Genomic DNA, 15,785 nt, shown 5'->3' on the forward strand with positions numbered 1-15,785 from the left:
AGTATCCCTTTAGTGCTGTTTCGGCGCTTTTTTAGTATAAATGCGTCGCTCTTTCGGTGGTATTTCAGTAACTTTCTGGATAGCAATCGGTGCTGTTCTTTTTGTAATAGAGAATCGAAAAATTAATTTTTAACGAATGTTAACGGTCTAATACCAAAACTAATTTATTTTTAATTTTTCGTAGAATTCTTTAAAGATTGTCCCTAGTATTTGTATTTCAATGGAAAAAATACGTATTGTTTTCTGTAGAGGGACGGGCATCTAAATACTTTATGTTTTGAAAAACTTACCGATGAAAGCAAGGAGAGAAGTTCGATCAACAGTCAAGTCGAGTCGATTCGGTGTGGAAAGTTCCGCAAACAGAACGCTCTTTTAAAATTCACTATTCTAACTGCAACAGAAACAATACAAATAATAATAATAATAATAATAATCATAATAATAATCAACAAACACCGTCATCGACCTCTTGTGACAACAACCATAAGTTTCCGAACTGGAAACGTTTCAACAATATAACCGCGAGGAATGTTGATTCCTCAGTATAAAAACCTTGCGCAAACGTTAACCTGATGTCAGTCTTGAGCCGCATCCGATTCTGAGGCACTTCCTGTTGCAGATTCTCCGGTACCGTTCCGGTCGACGTCGTGCAATGCGTCACGAAAACGGACCAGCATCTCGGGCTTGAGGTTCTCCACTTTTGTCAGTTCTTGTTTCAGAAAAATTCTCGCTGTTGGGATCGTTTTCCGTTCTTCCTGAGTTTGCCCGTTGTTGCGCGGTTGATCCGTCGTCGTGGATTCGTTTGAATCGTTCGAGAGCTCTATCGTCGGCACGTCGGAATGGTCTCCCCGCGGAGAACATTCGCGATCGGTGCGACCACCTTGGTTCGAGTGTAAACCACTACCAGACGAATGTTCGTCGCTCATTGTACTGCTAAAATTAAGCGGACTCGCGTTCTTACGAAAGTTCTCTTCCGTTGAGCTGTTTGATTCCGTCAGATTCGGTTTTGTTAATGGCGTTAATCTACTGTTACGGCATAACTGTTCGAGCAACGCTTTGTTCGACATGTTTTCCGGTGCTAAGTTTTTCTCGTCTTTCGGTGACGTTTCGTCGTTTGACGACGGCACACCTGATTCCAAACTGGATCTTATGATGCCGTCCAGGAATGATCCGTTCGTTCCCGAGCTATCGAGTAACGATTCCGCCATTTGCCTGGCACTTTTAGGCAAATTGGGAATCGAATTGATGGCCGACGCCGGAACGTTACAGTTTTGAGTCTTGTTCGAGTCTTCTTGTAATTTTTGCATCATTTGAGTTGCAAAATATTGTTCAGGGTTCGGTGGAAACGAAGTAGCTGAAGGACTACGACCGTAATCCATGGGAATGTGTGGAAAACTGGGATGCGGCCAGAAAGGGAAAGGTGGCGGAGTGTACCCTAGAGGAGTCATGGTGGGATCGAAAATTGGCAGTTTCATACCGTTTGGTGAAGTGGGAAATTTCGTTTGCGGCGGTTTCATCACAGTTGTTTTCATTTTTTCGGCTGCATTTCGTAAATCGTTCTGTTTCAAAGAAGCGATCTTCTCGTCTACTGGATTCGGTTTCGGGTCCCTTTTTCTCGGCCTCATCAGATGCCTTTCTTTGACTTTATATTCTAATGTGGAATGTGGCACGCCGTAGTAGCTGCCAGCCCGGTGCACGGACATTTCCCCTCTTTGCACCGCTCTGACTGCTTCTACCAGGCTGTCTCTGTCATAGTTCCTGTATTTACCGCGTTTCGGCCTCGTTCCTTTCCCCCCCGTAGTTGTCGTGGTCGTACAGGTTGTGGATTGAGTTGGTTTCGGCGGAGGCGGCGGTGGTTGATAGGGTCGGGCAATGTCCTGCTGCGTTTTCATGCCTTGAATGTTAGACATCGGAGGAGTGAATCCGCCCCGTTTATAGTCGATGTCCATCATGTGAGGGATGCGCATCGGTTCGGGCGTTTGCTGAAACTTTTGGCATATAGTCCTTGCTACGACGTCCTTGACGTCTTTCAGCGTCATTTCACGTCCCGGCAGAATTGGCGGCGAGGCGGATTCTTTCGCGATCGGCGGCGAAACAATTACACTCGGTTCTGTTGCTACTGCTGCTGCTGCTAAGTTTGTTGTTGCTGTTTTTAACACCTCCGTTCCATTTTTACTCGTGGTTGGCTTGAAGGACGGAATTTTAAGTATCACATTAGAAGGTGACTCGTCGGTTTCCATGTCCGATTCTGACCTGGACTTTTCGGAGCGCGCCAGGACCGAGTTCGAGGGACTCGGCCTGCTTATTTTGTCGTTTTCTCCGTTGTTCGTTTGGCTCCGTATCAATTGCTCTTTGAAATGGTCTTCTACCATCATCCTCTTGAGAAATTCCGGTAGTAATGGGTTTGTCGTTTCGCTTTCGGGGACGATTTTTTGACCGGGAAATAGATTCCCGCTGGCCAGAATCAGATTTTGAATGTACGGTCCCATCGCACTGTGCTCCAGACCGGTCAGAACGTCATGACCTTCTTTGCTTCTTTGCAACAAGTGTTTGAGAGCTTCTTGGTTATCGAGGGTGGAAAATCGTAGGATGTCGGCCATCGAAAGGAGCGGAGCTTGGAGGGCTTTCTCGACCTCTTTCTCTTCTTCGGCCCCGGATAATTCTTTTTCGTCGTCTATGTTTTCTTCTTCGTCAATTTTCAGTGGCGTCGACGTGTTCAAATGGGACTCCCGTTCTCGTTCCATTGCCAATTTGTAGACTTTGTTCCGGAGTGTCGAACGGGGAATGCCGTATATGACGGCGGCTCGTCGGGTTCCCAACTTGCCCGACTGGATGTCCCTTAGCGCAGCTTGGAGCTCGTCTTCGGTGTACGTTCTTCTCCCTGCTATTGACATTCGAGGCTTCGCTCTAAAATCAGAACTAAAATTATAGTTGTATAAGATGTCGCAAACTTATACATAATATGCATAATATATGTATGTATAATGTCGGTAGAATACTATATTTATTTATCTGTATTGTGCGTGTACATTTGAGACGTGCGGTTTCGATTGAGACCTAGTTAGGATGAGGTTAAAGCAATCAGAGAATATATGCATACGAGTACGCTATCTCCGGAGCATTTTTGGCCTTGTCCCAGTTGGGCTTTTTAAACTCTATGGGAAACGGACCGATATTGTTTCTGAGATGTCATTTTATGCATGTGATGTCTGTGCATATTATGTGTCCGCCTGACCGCAGATGCAGATTGCTTAATGATTATTTCTCACCGTTGGAGGTCGATCGTCATTATTTTGTTAACTGGAATTTCTTAATAATAATACTATTATTTTCTAACCCTCTAAAAGGTACAACTATAGAAATCATCCCCCAATGCTTCAAACAGAAAGATTTAACTTCTTATTCGATAAATTGAAAAATCAGCAGTCGCAAAAGAAAACTTAAAAAGTAAAGAAAAAAATTTTTATTCGGAGTATTGTTGCTTGAAGTAAAACGATTTTCAGATAAAAGGAATCGAGAAAGTATCGACATATTGTTTTTTTCTGTTTTATTGATGTACCTACACAGTCTGTAGAAAAACACGCGTCAACCCGATAAAAGTTGTTTCTATTGTCGTGAAACCTTACAAGGACAACAATTTGGAGATAAAAAAAACCAACGAATAGGTATATAAATATTACTGACCTCGCATTTAGTATTTACGTGGAGGAAGCGGTTGTTATCGTAAATTGAACCATAATTAGTTGTATTACCGGCAAACAAACATTGGCAGAAACAAAACGAAAAAAAAAAGGAAATGCTATCGACACCAGGTGTTTTTTTTTATAATAAAATCGTAATTTCTTACTATATTTTATGCAGGCACCAAGTTATCATATTTATCGAAAAACGAATTCCGAAATAGAACAATATTTTTTGACAAAAGCACTTTGTATACGTACATAAAAAATATTTTAAAATATGCTAAAGGGTTAAACTTACGATGCGGTTCCATTTTCCAGAATTGTGAAAATGCGAGAGACGCACCACGCTACGATGCAATATCACTGGGCAAATAAAGTTCGTACAGATATAAAAAATAAATAGATCGTATGCACTACATTTTAGAGTGATTGACCTCTAAAGCCTTTTTTGCTTTGAGATAGGGAGACTGTCGCTTGTATGCACAACAATGTCGATTTATATCGACCATGCAACGCATCAATGCATTCCTTTTGTTTACTTAGACGTTTTACTTGCTTCTTATCACTGTCATTTCATTAAATTAACATTAATATATACGGCATGATCGTTTACCTATTAAAAAAACTTTTCTACTTTATTATTCCTACACGTAAACGTATAAGTGTGCGTAGCTACGATACCTACCTGTGTAAAAACTTTGTTTAAATTGACGACACTTTTACTCCTGTGACTACTGACATTGGTAATGTATGGTCAAAACAGACCAATAAATTGCAGAGTTCGGATAAGAAAGAAAATCGAAAATTTTATCGTATTAGACGTTCTAACTCTATACTAATATATTTTAACAAACTTTAGAAAACTCTTAAGGATAAGACGAGACATTAACTACTGCAAAGACGACGTTTAGTTACCCACTTTAAGGTACAAACTTACTTCAACTTTTAATTAAAAGCAAAAATATAATTGGTACCTTTAAGTACTTTCAAGATATCTCATTTTTACATATACCTAAAGTAGCTAGACATATCCAAGTAATCGTAAAATTTGAACTGTTAATGTGAAGGTTTCTTGTAGCTACGATAATATTTTTATTATTTATCAGAAATTTACTTGGATTAGTTACAATTCTTTAAGGAATATCTTCGGCAAGATTATGATGTGAAGGAGTATGTATATATAAATGTGGTACATATGTAAATATTGTTTTTGCTAATTATGTTAAAGTTTTGAAGTATTTGTGGTATGAAAAGATGTTGCAACTGCAACGACTTCGTTTGCGAGTTCGTGATACGATATAAGTGTCAAGTGTTTCCAGAATTATGAAAAAAATAAATTTACAATTAGATTAAACTGTCCTAGTTTAGTAGATAATTAACGTTTTGACTGATAAAATTATTTGTTTCAAGAAAAATGCAGCCGCGTTAATGCATTTTTGCTTGTTTTTGTGCAGTCGTCCTCATATCATTGACCTCTTTATACTGACGGAGGAGCTCTCGTATTGATGTCAATATACTCAACTATTAATTTAGCAAACGATATTTTTCCAAAAGGCTAGTTATTAATTGTTTACTTTATCAACCGTTGTTTCCTGTAAATAAAGCACTTATTCACAACCGGTTTATAATTATTATTGCAATTAGTACAAGTTGCATCCAAAAAAATTCTATAAATACTGCAACAATTATTAATAATTCTCGTTCCAATTAAACAAAACATAGTTAAAAACTCAGAATTGTATCACCTATTATAAACAAACACCAAACTTCGCCTAAGTTTCCCTTGTTGGTACCTTAGATTTTGCTCCAATTCTTTTCTGGTACATATACAGGTACCCATTGAAAAGCTCATAAAAAAAATGTTTTTCATGAGTCCCATAGTGCGGGATATTATTGTTGGAAAACAATTGTTAAAATATGTATAAATACTTAGTAGAAGTTACATTTGCGATTTTTCACGAAAACGCTCTGTTTTTGATCTTTCTAAAAGTAGAACCAGTGAAAAATTGACCTTCTCAGTGAGATTAAACTGAGAAACTCTGACCTCTGAACAATCTATTTCACTGTGAAATCAGCATTTGTTACGTGTTTTGATTCTGAATTTGTGTACATTATTTTTTACTAATTCCACTGGTTCGAGATTAGTATTTTCAATTCACTAATTGGAACAATTAAATATTAACTAATTTACAAATCTGTAACTGTGAAGAATGAAGAATATTCACTGAAAAGTAGGGAAAATTCAGTGAATAATTTTTAGAAAGTTTACTAGGTCGCCTTTTCACTTATATTTTTAATTTAGAACCTATATTTTCGTTAAATTTTTTGATATGGTCACAAATACAGACTAATAGATTTCATAAAAACGTTTTCTTTTTTTTCAGGTCGCGTTGTCGTTTTGTTCCATTGCCGCGAGGAGAGATGAACACAAGAACTTAAGGTAAGTGAATAAATTTATTATTCAAAATCTGTTTTAAGCCCATTCTCCTAGTTATTAGTAGAAAATTGTTCCAAACTGTTTCATTTTGGAGTTTGGCGTATTAGTATCATTCCTATAGAGATATCGCATTACAAAATCTGGTAATGCAGCTTTATTATACAATTATATAAAATAGTGTATTGCATTATACGCATCAAGGGAAGAACCTACGGAATTCCCTTCCGGGAATGAGGGATGTCGTAATTGTTTCTTCCCGACACCCGTATACAATTTTTTATCCTAACCCGAAAGTACGGTTTTTCGTAATTTTAGGAATGAAAGCTCATCATAACTTCCAAGGTAAGGAATTACTTACTTACCCTGTGTTTCTATCTTGAAAACAGGGTAGAATATGTATGTACTTGTATGTAGGTAAATTTTGAGGTATATCTTTCTTTTGCTGTTTTCGTTAGATAAATAATAGAAACAATTAATACAATTAAATAATTATCATTAAAAAAAAAAAAAAACTACGCACCTACCTGCACATAAATAATAGCAAATAGAAACCTATAATAATTATATTTCAACGAGTACACGATAACAATTAATAATTTCATTGTAATTTTATATCTGTAAAAAATATGTTGTACACATGCTGGAGTAAGTGACAAATAAGCATTTGTTTTATTTTAACTAGGTGTGTGTAAGAAAAAGCATTCAATTATCAGAATGCATAATCTACCTTGTTGTCGCGATTGTTTTCATCAGAAACAGATCAAGTTTTTAATGTAAATCTTCGGATCAAAAGTATGAGTGTAGGTATTTCAAATGTTACCCTTTTTCTGAAAGGTGTAGAAAAGACAATTGTCTTGAGGAGTTGATGAAAATAAGACTAAATAGCGCCTTTAGCGTGAAATATTTAAAACTAAACGAGGTAATATAACGAAATCGTACTTCTCAAATGTCACCACAGAAAACGAAGCGGCATATGGTACTTACTTGAATATCTGTTTGGTATCGAGTGTCGGTAGCCTTATATTGGGGGTTACGTTATTATTTACAGGGCTGCTAGTTGTGGTGTTCGCCCCCTTCGAACTGAGATCTAGTGGTTGTTCGCCGGCCGTTTTCTCGGCCTCGATGTTGCGCTCCGTTTGAAAGCTCCTGGCCATCGAGGCCAGGTACCAGTTACGGGGCATCGGCGGGTAAAAGGGGAGATGTGGACTGGGCGCGACGGGATTGTTACCCGACAGTGCCGCCACTGCCGAAGCTAAAGCTGCCATGGAGGTTACGCTCTCTATCGTCGCCATGTTGCCCTGGTGGCTGTTTGGCCCTACGCCAGGGGTCGTGGCTGGAGTAAGGGTTGGAGGTGCTTCCGTATCGCTCTGACTATAACTAGAATCTGAGTCCGACTGCCGGGGACTCTGAAACAATAGAAATAAAATCTTACATAATCTTAAAGGAACTAACCTGTCGATATCTTAAAACAATCTGATATATGTAACCAATACAACAATAGAAATTAAAAATTTGAACTCGGGAAATATCATGTTTATTCGTCTGGCAAAGTATAAAAACATTCGCCAAAAAAATTTCAGGTTTTAACCTCAAAAGCCCGGGTTTTTTCAGGTTCTTATCTTGGTTTACTGATTTTATAAATGGTAACCCTAGTATGTTGAGGAATTCCACCTTGCTTGCTACGCCTTAGCGTACTATTTTAGAGCATTATGTATATTTAATCTAAATGGTAAAAATTTTACCTTAAATACGTTGAGTTTCTAGCAGGCCTTTTATATCTGTCCACATGAGCTACTAATTGGCTCGTTGGGTCAAATTTTATTGATCAATTAAGCGAAAATATTTCCAATATTTCAATTAATTTAACAGAACTAATTTCTAGGTGAATGGTAATCGTGATATTGAAATAAATAAAGTAGATAAATAATTATGTGGTGATACATGGACTAGATGCTTAATTAGTTTCGTGGTCATTAATAAAAGATATTCAAAAGATTTTGAGTTTCTGTTAATTCTTGATCATTCATCTATTCTATTACTTTAATTTTTATTAACTAGTCCTTGTAAATTTTACTATAAATAAAAGTAAACAAAAATATTAATATGCAAGGGCAGAAAAAGTAGGGGAAGGGCGACTATAAAGATAGGAGACGAACGATTAGAAGAAGTGGTTGATTTTCGGTATCTAGCGAGTCATCAAATAATTCAGAATGGTGGAGATATAAAATAGAGGATAGGGCAGGGTAGAGTTGCCTTTCAGACAAAAAAATCTGTGCTCGAAAACGGTTAATTTTTGTAGAAATTCGAAAAAAAATGTTAAAGGCATATATCTGGAGCACGGCTCTGTACGGGTAGAAAACGTGGGCTAGGGCGCGGCGAAACATTTGAAATATAGTCTTTCAGGATAGAGAAGGTTAGAAATTATGAGGTATGTATTACAAAGGGTAGGAGAACAGAGAGCGTTGTGGAAGTCAATAAGAAATAGGCGCTAGGTTGGTAGGACACCTTTTTAGACATAAAGAGCTACTTGGAAGCAGAAATAGGAGCTAAGAGGAGTAGAGGTAGACTTAAATTAGATTACTGTTCACAAATAGTTGAGAAGCTGGGTTGTTCTAGTTTTAGGGTAATGCGTAGATTAGGTCAAGATATAAAAAAATCGAAGCAGTCTTAGACCTGAGGACCTTATGATGATTACGATCACATGGTACTTACCTATAATTTGCATGCAGTCAGAACTATAATATCATTTGAATACTAGTCTTTTTGAGTCTTCCGTTAAAAAAATAGGTAATTGTTGATTCATCAAAGTTGTTGGTTTGTAATTACAAACTGTTTCTTAAAATTCGATGCAACTATATGTACAGTGTCGCATGACGCGACATTGCAAGTCGATATAAAAATGCAAATAATTGTAACATTCAGTTCTGAGAAAGGTGCTCGATTGCAAAATTTTAGTGTGCCATTATAAAGATCGAAATGTGCGAAAATGAGCGAATTTGTATTGCACATCGTTGAATTTTTCCGGGTAAGCTGTTGAAAATGTCGCCGGTTCTGTAAGCATCAAGGAAATATTGTTCTATTGGGAAGTAGAGCTGAACGGCATCGTGTGGTGTTATTGCAAAATTTTGCTCGAGTATGTAACGCTTAATAACAAGGACAAACTTTCTTAACAAATATATCTTATGGGACAGGGTGTGGTGCTTACGAAAAATGGGACAGCTAATAGTGTTTAGGCTAAATATTGATAATGTTTTCTCATTCGTTACCCCAAAAAGGAATATTTCTACACACTTATCGAGATAGATTATTATCTTATTGAAAGTAATATGAATATTAATTAATATTAGCGAGAATGAATCTTTCAGGTATGAAGGTCTAGTCAGAGACATATTAGAGGCAGAAACAGGAGTTAGGAGGGGTATAGGTAGACCTAGGTTAGGTTACTGTTCGCAAATAGTTAAGGATGTGGGTTATTCTAGTTTTAGGAAAATTCGAAGTTAAGCTCAGGATAGGATAGAATGGAGGTACGTGTCCAACCAGTTTTAGGACTGACGACCTTATGATGATGATGATGATGAAAAGATACATGAATATATTCAATGGTTATAGCTCCAGTAAAACGCTACAATTCCCATGGGCGAGTCCTGTCTTCCCTGCTTTACGTGTATCAGAATTTGACCGTAAATTTCACTAACAAGAAATCTGAGCGATTTCGACGATAAATGGCTTATAAAAAAGCATTGATTTCACTCTTTATAGCAATGTATCAAATTGTAACGGGTGTTTAAGAACAAAATATATAACTGTGAGTTAAATTGATCAGAAAGGACAAAGGATCTTTCATGAAAACGACTAATAAAAAACAAAAATGTTATTACTTACTGATGAAATGGTAATGTAATACCTAATACCTAACACCTACCAAATTATTACTTATATTTTATCGATTCTGCCTAATGTTATGTCTGACGTGTGCAACTACGAAATGTCATGAGAAAGGATCATGGTAAATGTTGAGCTTGTAGCCCAATCCACATTCCTTTAATGCATTTCTATGCAAATCACTAAGATAAAGACGAAAGTTTTGGTACTCAAACATTCAACGGGCTTACAACAACTGAATTTTATTCATGTATTGTCCTAGCTTGAATACCACCAAAGAATAACTATATTTGAATGTAGTAATGGGTATGCAAGTAGAATTTTACTACGGTGGTATTAGCTACCAGTCAATAGTGCATTTAATTTGCTCTAAACACTGCATTTGAAAGTTAGTAAGGTAAGTTGAATGCGTTTGAGAATGTTGAAAAGACCGTGGATGAAAAAGTTAGAAATGAGGACGAGGTATTAGAAAAAGTACGAGGTAGTTATGGAAATCCGTAAAAATAGGCGAAACAGGTTGGTAAGACACCCTCTCAGACATGAAGGGCCACTTAAAGACACATTACAAATAGAAGCAGGACGTAAAAGGTATAGAGGTAGATTGAGATTACAGTTGGTCTAGTTTTCGAGAAATGCAAAGATTGGTCTAAGGAAGAAGTATTAGAGATACATGTCGAATCAGTCTTAGGATTAAAGGCCTTATGTTGATGATACATTTTTGAATTTGTATAATTGTCAGTAATTACTAATGCAAATGTCTAAATCTTTAATAAGTTTCCACAAATTCTGAATTGCGTATATCTAATACTATTAAAGGCGAATTCAGGAATACTTTATTTGTACACTCATAACTCAATTCGATCCACATATATTGTAAATAATAATCAATCCAATTTATTGCAGAGGCCCATAAATAAATTTAATGGGGTGTTTTGAATTGGTTTATTGTGTGAAACGAGCCATGCCACAAAAAGCATATAAAATAAATAAAGTCTTTAGGCAACACAAGGGCGAGCGCTATTACCACAAATTGAGACGAGATTTTATACTGCTTCCTAATCTAAAGTTTTGTAGACACCCTAGACAAAATTTGTGACTATGGTGTGTATTTATACACTCGTGTCATCAAATATAATTATTAATTCGAAATGAAGATGTATTTTGTGTCCAATCCGAATTCGCGTTTTGTCGTTATATATACAGATACAATACGAATGTATAAACGGGATGGTTTAAGGGTGTGTTACGTAGCAAATGTGTGTATTATTTGTTTATGTGTATACGTACGTGTATTATGTGTTAGCAGCTGCAGAAGTTCCAACATCAAAGTCCTATTAGCTGGTACAAGGACTGGAGCGGTAAATTACTTCGGAATTATCATTATTTATGTCATTACTGAGACACAGCTTTGCTTACAATAATTAACGCAAATCTCAAAGGCTACAACAAAGGAATAAGCAGCTTCCATGCACTTCTGATTAGTGCCACTTTCGGATTTTTGCTGTTACTCCCGAGCTCTCCCGCTAAACCATTTCAGCGGAAGTTCAAATGCACCACGAAAACTGTTTTTAAATTTGCTCTCTTGCAATGCTCCGTTGAACATGACGCGTCTAAGAATACACTCGAGTGTTCTAACGATGGCGATTGAAACACCCAAATAAGTAACGAAAGTTTTAGAAACACGTCATGGAAACGCCTAAAAAGGTAGTATGTCTGTGTCGAGACACGCAACCAAAGAAAAACTTCTTCACGAATTGTTAGATAGATGCGAGATGCTCTGATAGTTTTCGGGAAATCCGAGGGTGAACATTCAATACGGTACAAATCCTTCTGTTTAATCCTGTTATCTAAATCTCAAGCGAGCTTAAGGAACGAAGGGATGCATTTTAATTCGTAACTCTTTTTCGTATCATAAAGGCGTCAAGACTTGGGAACGGTATGTTTTTCTCGAAATTGTGTTACTGAACGCGACAGAATCCAAGGAAATGTAAAGATCTTGGAATCCTCTTACCCGATTTTTAATCATAAGTGTACGTTGTACATACTTATAGATATGGTAATATTTAAATCATCTCGAAGACGTTTCACATAATGTGACGCCATTTATGTGAGCCATGACTACTAAGTAATCCGACAATAACATAAAAATGATCACGTACTTTTTCGAACTTTATGTAAACATGGTCGTTTTGCATTCCATACAAATATCACGTTCCACTTTGTCATAATTTTTCAAATTTCGCGATAATTTTTGATGAATAGCTTTCACTAAAATTTAGTGTCGATATAATAGATAGCTGTAGATATACTAGATCTTAAACAAAACGAAAGTGGGAAACCCCGGATAACAAAGGAGATTGTAGGATTAATAGAAGAAAGGCGGAAATACAAAAACAGGACAGACGAAGAAGGGCAAAAAAGATATAAAGCTATAAAGAAGTAGAAGTTGAGGTAGGTAAAACCGATGAGGCTTATAATACAATTAAAAGGAATTTTAGAGATGTAGGATACAGTAGTAATAATATAAGAAACAAGGCAGGGGTCATTTTGATAGAAAATGAGGAAGAGGCAGATAGATGGAAAGAATATTTAGAGAACCTATACGCAGGTCATAAATTAGGAGATATATTAGAGAAGGAAGATAGTGTGGAGATAGATGAGCTTGGTTATCCCATAACTAGAGAAGAGTTCGATGTAGCATTAAAAACCTTAAAGAATAATAAGGCGCCAGGTGTAGATAGGATACAGGGGGAAATTATAAAACATGCAGGACAAGAGGTTAGAGATCGTATGTTTAAGTTAGTTAATCACATTTACGAGACTGGAAAAGTCCCAGAGGATTATAAACGGAACATGGTGGTAACCATACATAAAAAGAGGGGCGCGGATAGGTGCGAGACATTTAGAACAATTAGCTTAACTTCCCATGCGTCAAAAATCTTAACTAGAATTGTACAGAGGAAGATGAAAAAAGATCGGAAGAACTATTAGGGGAAGGAACAAACAGAATAGCTCAAAACCCCAACGCCAAAACAAGACACTGTAGTTGTCCGAAGCACTTTGTTACCGAAAAGTGCTTCGGACAACTACAGTGTCTTGTTTTGGCGTTGGGGTTTTGAGCTATTCTGTTTGTTCTACAACAACCGCCAAAGTTTTTCCAATCTTCATATTAGGGAAAGATCAATTTGGGTTTAGAAGAAATAGAGGAACGCGGGAGGCCATTCTAGCTTTACGGGTAACAATAGAGAAAACGATAGGAAAAAGAAAATGCGTACAAAGGATTTGTAGATTTAGAAAAAGCTTTTGACAATGTTAAATGGGACATGATGTTAAATATACTTAAAAATGTAGGGATGAGTTACAAAGATAGATAATTTCCTTTAACTGTGACAAAGAAATTGTATTTCAACGGCCGTTATCAGCCCTAAGACTGGGTGGACACGTCCACTCTTTCCTATCCTGGGATAATTTTCGTAAAGCTACCACATTCCACATACCCTTAACTATATTTGTAAACAGTAGGTCTACCTCTACTCCTATGACTCAAGATTTAGGGAAAAACTTTAAGAAATCTATTAGGGAATTGTAAAAATAAAAGCCTATATCATTAAAATTAGAGTACTTGATGATACTTATAGATAGATAAGAAACTTACTGGAGTCCCGTGCGTTATCGTATTTTCACTATCCAGTTTGCCGTCTACACAGAAGTAGCACTTGCTTTCTGGTATCCAGTCTTTTAACCGTTCCTCCACCTTTTTGTTGTTGATGTCTTCGTCGACTTTGTATTTCGCACTTGCAACGACTTCTTCGTCTTTTCGTAGTTTTTCGTCCAACGATGGCGCGTAATCGTTTACCTGTTCTAATTTTTCGGCCTTGTATAACTTGGTAAAAGGCACCTCCCCTAAATCCTTTCGGTACTCCTGCTGGACAACGGCTTTTGACTTCTCGACGTTGTTGTTTATCGGCTGCAAATAATTCCTGTACATCGACTCTTGATATACCTTCCATTTCCTTCGACCCATCAATTCTTCAGCGATTCTTTCCAATCCTGTAACAAAAAAAATCTACATTCTTTTTTCCATTAATTAAGCCGTTTTATATTTAAATTAACTTAATCCTAATTCACCCGGCCGGACCGTAATACCTCAAATAAGTCTCATTTGTATTTTGGGAACTGAAAGTGCAAGCCTCTTGTTTCAAAACACTAAAAACAATACGTTCGACTCCTGTTTATTTATCGCTGATTAGGTAGTGTCATATTTTCAACAACAGTTCCTCTACACACATAATAAACCGTCGCTTGTGGGAAACAATAATAATATGCGACTGTCAGCAAATGAAACCGAATTTAGGTGCTAAAATTACTCCGCGATATGTCAGCGAATAGGCACATAAAATATATACAAAAGAGTCATATTCTCATTTGAAATAAAACACGTACTTACACAGAAAGTCCATCGAATGGATTTTATTTATGGATTGGAATATTACATGCTGTTATAGGCGTAGTTATTTTAAAATAATCCTCAACACAGTCTTGAGAAAACCTTCTTACTGAGCTTCCTCGACACAATAATATTAAAGAGACTTAAGAATCAAACTAAACCAGACGCTACAATTACTACACTGAATCTATTTCATGTTATAGTAACTTCAAACACTTCTTACTAAAGATGTTTAAACTCACCCTGCATAATTGTCACCTTAGTGTTACGAAAATTGATTGAGCTTTGGAAGCAAACAGGGGACACCTATCTCGAATTACCTATGTAGACTCTATATCTGTTTATGTTACTTCGGCAATTGTTTATTTAAGTGCTACCACATTATTTTCATTTTAATTATTGTAGTTGGTGCAGGCCAGTTATCTCGAATCTTTAGAACAAAGAACGAATTCTTTTATTTGTTCATTTTGTATATCATTTGTATAAAAATAAATAAGGTGTCAGTAATGACGGTGGTATGCCGCCGATCATCGGTTTGAATATATCGAATCTTAAGAAGTGATTCATCGTATAGAAGCTGACGAATTTAATAAAATAAAACTAATTGACTCACAGGTGTTCCTTATCAGAAGAACGTTACCTATCTATTATTCTTTTTAATTAATTGATAATTATTGTTCTAATTTTTCACAAGTACTATTTATCTAGAGTTTGTAAAAAGAGGTGCTGTTAATGTACGTTTTCGGTTATCTTATATGATAATAATGTATAATATTGAGAAATTGCGATTATGCCATCAGCAGAGTTGGTGGGAACCAATCCGAAGCATTTGTGATTTAGATAGAAAACAAAGTGTGTACAATCTTGGCAAATTATAATAATTTACTGATTATTAATAAGATCGTAAATTCGATAACTTCGCACTTCTTCAGGTCTCTTGAAACGAACCTTGTCAGCATATGGAACAGTTTTTGAGGTAAAGGTCTAGATAATGGCCCCCACCCCCTTTGGTGGGGATCAAAAGAGGAGGTCTTCCCTTCACTGTACCATAAAAGTTCGTGGCGGTCTCACCCGCATAAAAAGTTATGAGAGTTCAAAGTTAATAAATATGCCAATTTTTATACATTTCTAGGCATGTAAATATTTATATAGTCATTCTTAAGCAATACTCAAAGGTAAAACTAATGAAAAATACATAAAAATATTGAGAAAGTTATATAAAACATTATTTAAATATCTTTATCAATAGGGTAGGTTAGGTTAGGTTATCGGGTTTTGTTCAAGTGACCACCCTCTTTCGATCCCCCACCTCCACCCGCTTGAAAATATTTTTTTT

General features: G+C 36.5%; 1 protein-coding gene across 5 annotated transcripts in view; it reads right to left on the reverse strand.

Moving 5' to 3' along the window:
- Positions 1-22: 22 nt before the first annotated feature.
- LOC108734207 (mushroom body large-type Kenyon cell-specific protein 1) overlaps positions 23-15,785 on the reverse strand; it is a 44,474-nt gene continuing 28,711 nt past the window's right edge. For 4 of the 5 annotated variants that reach the window (XM_018465649.2, XM_018465651.2, XM_018465652.2 and 1 more), the window contains exons 2-4: positions 13,658-14,052; positions 7,105-7,526; positions 23-2,919 (exon numbers count right to left, since the gene is read on the reverse strand). In XM_018465649.2, the coding sequence (XP_018321151.1) occupies positions 576-2,919; positions 7,105-7,526; positions 13,658-14,052 (3,161 nt within the window). In that variant the 3' untranslated portion in view covers positions 23-575. The remainder of the gene's footprint in view (positions 2,920-7,104; positions 7,527-13,657; positions 14,053-15,785) is intronic. The other variant, XM_018465650.2, reaches the window with a different exon arrangement.

The sequence above is a fragment of the Agrilus planipennis genome, unplaced genomic scaffold (genome assembly GCF_000699045.2).
Source record: "Agrilus planipennis isolate EAB-ADULT unplaced genomic scaffold, Apla_2.0 scaffold7, whole genome shotgun sequence".
Taxonomy (NCBI): Eukaryota; Metazoa; Arthropoda; class Insecta; order Coleoptera; family Buprestidae; genus Agrilus; species Agrilus planipennis.